At 34.5% G+C, this 6503-nt stretch overlaps 1 protein-coding gene across 1 annotated transcript; it reads left to right on the top strand.

Annotated features, from left to right (window-relative positions):
- The first annotated feature begins 226 nt into the window (after positions 1–226).
- Positions 227–5362, top strand: LOC137639397 (signal transducer and activator of transcription 2-like). Its single transcript, XM_068371671.1, has 2 exons — positions 227–300; positions 4774–5362. The coding sequence occupies exons 1-2, from the start codon at positions 227–229 to the stop codon at positions 5360–5362; spliced, it is 663 nt and encodes a 220-aa protein (XP_068227772.1).
- The last annotated feature ends 1141 nt before the right edge of the window (positions 5363–6503 follow it).

Below are 6503 nucleotides of genomic sequence, written 5' to 3' on the forward strand. Positions count from 1 at the left end.
TCTTCGTGCATATATTAGGGATGGTCTTGCTTTTGCTGTTCATTTTAACTGTCTTTGATTTTTCAAGTTCTTTTCCTGACTTTCTTTATTTTCTTTTAATTGGAAAATGTACTGAAATTTTTTATATATATCCTCATTCCAAGAGAGATTAGTTTACCAAACGTTCAGCTGGGCTCCACAAGGCACTAATAGAGTCGGAAGACATGGGCCTACATGGCCGAGAACTATGAAGCGCGAAGTAGGAAATGATGAATGGAGAAGTGTTGAATTAAATGCTCAAGATAAAATGACTGTGGAAATGTAACCGAGGCCCTTTGCGTCAATAGGCGTAGGAGGGAGATGATGATGGTAATCCTTATTCATAATTGTTATACTACATGTGTGTTATTTATTTACTGATGTAATGTTTTAAGTATCTGTAATTTAGTAGATATATAAAAGCAGCTTCATCGACATTCGTCTTTATATTGTGGTTCAAAGGGATTGCAGATTTCGAGGTGTCCCGTGACCATGAAATCTCACCTTAGAATGTCAAGTCCAAAGGACCCTTCACGGTTTTTGGCAAGTCCGGGGCATTACAGATGGACTTGAACAGCTGCTGTGGTGTTCCTTTCCTTCTACGAGATGGAGACGAAACGGATTGGCAGAATAACAAGTTCTCCTTTTGGGAAACTCAGTTTTAAAACATTCGTTAAGGGTCATTACACTGAACCACCCCCTTTCAGTATTTCCCTCTTTCGAATTCGGTCGTGAAGGGCGTCAATGATCGCCCAAGGGTCTCCCTCTTCCTCTACCCCCCTCCTCTACCCCCCCCCCCCCCCACCTTTCTTTTCTGCACGCCCTGTTACCCACAGGACAAATCCTCCAACGTTCGCTTTGTATTAATGGTTACAATTGGTAGGGGCCAATACTCTCCTCAGTGTTCAATTTACCCCAAAATATTTGTTTTATTCTGATGTGTTTTTATTTTAATTGTTTTTAGTTAAATAAAAGTTCAGTAATATCGTTATGTACTTTGGTGAAGAATCATAGCTAAAAATAAAAAAAAAAATAAAAAATCCTAGATTCGTTTAGTTAAAAACAAGAATTTCCAAGATTCGTGTCGTCCATTTGATGCCATTATTTCCCCTTCCAGACCTTTTATTTCTCTTCCCATTCAAGAGACCACCCACTCTAACACACCATTATTATTACAACACTGTACTTCCGCCATACTTTCCATTATTTCCCCTTTTTCGTTGGTTTCCTCTTTGTCGCCTTTGGCATTGTTCTGCTTCGGTCGTTCCCTATTCTCGCCCTGTATTTGGGAGCTGGGGGAGGGGGAAGTGGCGGGGATCCTCGGGGGGGGGGGGGGGTTCCTCGTCAGAGGTAGGGGCAGTGTTCCAAAGAGCGGTAGTTTCTCTTTGATTCTCGTTTTCCTTTTGTCAATGATCAGGATGATTATTCTCTTAGTCTTTTCTGGGATTTTTCGTGTCGTTCTGTCTGCTTGCGGGAAACTGATATATATATATATATATATATATATATATATATATAATGATAATTTTTTTCATATTTAGACGTGTTTTTCGTATTCAATTAAGCCATATATTTTTGCTACATTATTGTCACTATCTCTACAAGTTTGCCGGACCAGGGTTCGATTCCCGGCCGGTCACAAGCTCTTGTCTTCGTGGTGATTTCGCCTGGGGCTTTGTTCCCGAGGTCGTTAAGAGAATCCACATATTAATGTAGCAAAAATATATGGCTTATTTGAATATATATATATATATATATATATATATATATATATATATATATATATATATATATATATATATATATATATATTTCGCGACCCGTCAAAAAGGGCGGCTAAATATTTTGGTGTGCACGTATATATTTCCTTCCGGTCACGTTTAGCAGTATTGCTTGGACATAATTACTCGGTCTCTCCCCGTCCCCCAGGTAGGGGGAGAGGGAGTAATCATACCTTGGTGAGAAGGGGGTACGTGTGTGTATATTATCTAAATATTTAGTTGTCATTTTGACGGGTCGCGCATGCTATATATATAAATAGATAGATATATGAATATTTATGTATGATATATATATATGTATATATATATATTTATATATATATATATATATATATATATATATGTATATATATATTTATATATATAATGTGTGTGTGTGTATATATATATATATATATATATATATATATATATATATATATATATATATATATATATATATATATATATATATAGAGCAAGACATCAATAAAGCGTTTTTCTTAGATATTCCTTGAATTACGTCTTCTTTCTTGCTCACTAGCACACAATTCATTTTCCTTTTTAACAGCCTCTTCGTCTTTGCTTCTCCCTCTTTTGCATCGTCGACAACCCTTCTTCCTCTCTCACTCCCTTACTCCCTCACTCTCTCTCATCCTCCTACCTCCCTCCTACCTCTTCCTACCTCCCTCCTACCTCCTCCTACATCCTACCGTCCGTCGGATCCTTTCAGCCGAGTGCTACCGTTTTGTCCTCTTTGTTATTGCCTGTCGTTCTCTGATCCAAAGGTATTCGAGTGTCATTTATTTGCGGCCAAAACATTTAGTCATGCATTCTTTTTCCCTGCCTTCTTTGTCCGGTCAGTTTTGCCTTGGGAATAGAAAAAGAGCTGAGCAGCTATTTACCTACCGAGATGTTTTGCGGGTTATTTTCGGGGGATGGGTGTGGGCTGTGAATACATTTATTCACACCATTTCAATTTGACTTATTCGGTTTCTTCTTTTGCTTGGTTGGTGGGTGGGTTTGGGTTGGGGTGGGGTGGGGTGGGGGCGTACGTCTAGAAAGGGTAGCGGCATTTGTTAGTTGGCCTTTATTGTGGGCGTTGTAAGGCTTTGAACATTTCAAACGAGTTTATTCAACAGGAGCTCTCTCTCTCTCTCTCTCTCTCTCTCTCTCTCTCTCTCTCTCTCTCTCTCTCTCTCTCTCTCTCTCGAATGTTTCAGAAGATAGTGAATCTGGTCTTTTTTAAAGTCAGATTTGGTATAGCTTCGAAGGATTTCATTTGTAAAAGAAAATGGCACACTGAAGACATATTGAAGTGTTTTCGGAATTTTAAGTTTGTCTGTCTGTCTGAATCATCAAGGTTATTGAAAATCTTGTAAAGTTTTGAAACACAAGGTGTTCCATCTAACTATTTTTCCTTGTTAATTTCGTTACCAAAGCATGTTAAATAGAATACGATAGTGACCGTCAGTGTTCATGAATCTTTTTTGTTATATATTTTTATATTGTCTAGCCTTTAAAGTGAAGAGTTTAAAATGAACTGTGATAATAAATGCAACATGCAAAATAATGATATATTTTTATTGGTGTCTGTATCTGATGCATTCTTTTACGAATTGTTGATTAGTTGCAAGTAATTACAATTAGGCATACAAACAGCAAGTGTAAGATTTTCCAGTTTTCAAAACGGCTGTAGTTTCAATTTCCATTAACAGTTTCTTCAAATCTACGGGATTTTTTCTTCCACTCTTTTGTTCATTTGATGAAATTTGTTCTCCGTTATATCAGGTGGTGATGGAGACAAAACCCCTTGTGTATTTAAACTTTCAAGAGAGAAGAATTTCTTCTGTTTCGTTGGATTTTCGTGTACAAGCTATAATTTTTTATTGTCAATATTGATCCCTTATCAGTCAATAAATTATAAATGAGGGGACTTTTCTCCTGGAACTCAAGATTTTCATTTTTGCATTCATAGTTCCGTACATAAAGTTTTTTTTAATTTCTGCTGAGTGGCTGATAATATTTACTAAAAACCAATAATTCAACATTCTATGATTAAGTACATTAATAATAATAATAATAATAATAATAATAATAATAATAATAATAATAATAATAATAATAATAATAATAATAATAATAATCTTTATTTCAGCAAAAGCCATATACAGAGTTACAATAAGGGTACAGTAGTAGAAGTAGAATATGGTATGATATGCTGCTATGATACAGATATAATTTCTAGATAAAAATACATCATTACTTTGATAATAGTCTTGCAATACCTGCAATATTGCATCAGAATCAGTTACGTTATTTTTTTTCTGATCCCTACATTTACACGATGTTGTTATTATTATTATTATTATTATTATTATTATTATTATTATTATTATTATTATTATTATTATTATTATTATTATTATTATTATTATTATTATTAAGTTGGTTAATGCTTTATACTATTGGATCATTTGGTCTTGATATAGAGAACACTTTTATTATCTTCGGCGGCATCGCCAAGGTAAATAGTAATTGCTTATCCTTACTTTGGTGTGATGTGCATTTATAATATCTTGATGGCAATATATTTTATCAATCTTGAATTAATATATTTTCTTAAAGAATTATATTGTAAAGCATCGAGTAATTTTAAGTCACGTTTTCGAATGTCATTTCCTTTACGAAGTAACGAAATAAAGATTATTATTATTATTATTATTATTATTATTATTATTATTATTATTATTATTATTATTATTATTATATAGCTTTCTTAATCCTGTATCCTATATAGTCTCCTTAACGAAGCATATTGTCATCTCAATCATATATATTATATATTCTTATTGATTCTATATCCTATATTCTCCTTAATCCTACATCCTGTCTCCCCAATCTCCAGTCTTCGAATATTTTCTCCTTTATGAAGTTTTCCTCTGAATCCTATGTCGTAGGATATACAGTCGTCTTAATTGTATATCGTATATAGTTTTCTTAATCCTACATCCTATATTCATCTTAATCCTACATCTTATATTCTTAATCCTAAATCTTATATTCTTCTGAATACTACATCCTATATTCTTCTTAATCCTACATCCTATATTCTTAATTCTACATCTTATATTCTTAATCCTACACCCTATATTCTTCTTAATCCTACACCCTATATTCTTCTTAATCCTACATCCTATATTCTTGTAAATCCTACATCTTATATTCTTCTTGACCCTACATCCTATATTCTTCTTACCCCTACATCCTATATTCTTAATCCTACACCCTATATTCTTCTTAATCCTACACCCTATATTCTTCTTAATCCTACATCCTATATTCTTGTAAATCCTACATCTTATATTCTTCTTAACCCTACATCCTATATTCTTTTTACCCCTACACCCTATATTCTTCTTAATCCTACATCCTATATTCTTGATCCTACACCTTTTATTCTTCTTAATCCTACACCCTATATTCTTCTTAATCCTACATCCTATATTCTTAATCCTACACCTTTTATTCTTCTTAATCCTACACCCTATATTCTTCTTAATCGTCTTAATCTTACATCCTAAATTCTTCTTAATCGTCTTAATCGTATATCCTATATACTTAATCCTACACCCTGTCTCCCCAAATCTTCAGTTGTCAGAAAGCTTCAGTTGTCCGGCTCGCTTTGTCGATGAAGGTTCCTATCAGATTCCCCAGTCGTCTGATTCTGGCTGTTATCAAGGCGCCTGTCAATTAGCTATTGTCAGATCGCAAACATGTGCAATTGACAATTAACGCCTGTCAAGTACCTCGCACCTGAGGGGTCAAAGTGGCCATTAGAGGCTGGAACACATCGGCTGATTCCAGACAGTGGGAGTTTTCTCCTTTGGTCTCGTCGGCTGTTTTCCACAATTTGTGCTTTATACGATTGTTGTTTTATAAGTTGCTTGCTCGTTTCGAATTCTGGTCGTATCCACTATTATTTCCTTCTTGGAAACATCAGTAGAATTTTATATTTCTTCGCACACACACACAGAGAGAGAGAGAGAGAGAGAGAGAGAGAGAGAGAGAGAGAGAGAGAGAGAGAGAGAGAGAGAGAGAAATTATTTTTGTTTAGTCTTGCGCTTCTGTTAAGTATTATACTTTTGCCCTCACATCCTAAATATCGATTATATGAATGCTAATTCATACATATTGAGAGAGAGAGAGAGAGAGAGAGAGAGAGAGAGAGAGAGAGAGAGAGAGAGAGAGAGAGAGAGAGAGAGAGAGAGAGATTATTAGATTTTCACCCTCACATCCTAAATATCAATTATATGAATGCCAATTTGTTAGAGCGAAGAAATTTTTTTTTATTGATTATTTTTATGTTTTAGCCTAACTTTGAAAGAAAAAACAAATAAAAGCTTCACTCACCTGCCAATAGATGGCATCAGTTTCATATACATGGTGATGATGACATGGTTAGTTGACGTCATAAACACTCTATGAGTGACAGTTGCAACGAAAAAATAACTGCTAAGTTATTTGTTATTTTTATTTGTGTATTGTTTTTTACATATTGATGATTGGCATGGTAATTATGACTAATTTCTGGCTCATGTTTAAAAATACATAGTAGGGTTGGTTTTAATTTAAGCTAATGGTAATCCGAAAGTGTGGTGGTGTAGTGAAGTATTAAGGGACCTGGTGTGAATCTCTGGACTCTACCCACTAACCGAAACGAAA

The sequence above is a fragment of the Palaemon carinicauda genome, chromosome 4 (assembly GCF_036898095.1).
Source record: "Palaemon carinicauda isolate YSFRI2023 chromosome 4, ASM3689809v2, whole genome shotgun sequence".
Lineage (NCBI taxonomy): Eukaryota > Metazoa > Arthropoda > Malacostraca > Decapoda > Palaemonidae > Palaemon > Palaemon carinicauda.

What these genes read in the sequence shown, in the direction of transcription:
- LOC137639397 (XM_068371671.1), top strand. Translation starts at nt 227, where the DNA reads ATGAAGCGCGAAGTAGGAAATGATGAATGGAGAAGTGTTGAATTAAAT. An exon ending in GATAAAATGACTGTGGAAAT is followed by an intron (nt 301 to 4,773) that starts GTAACCGAGGCC and finishes TATCGTATATAG; the next exon opens with TTTTCTTAATCCTACATCCT.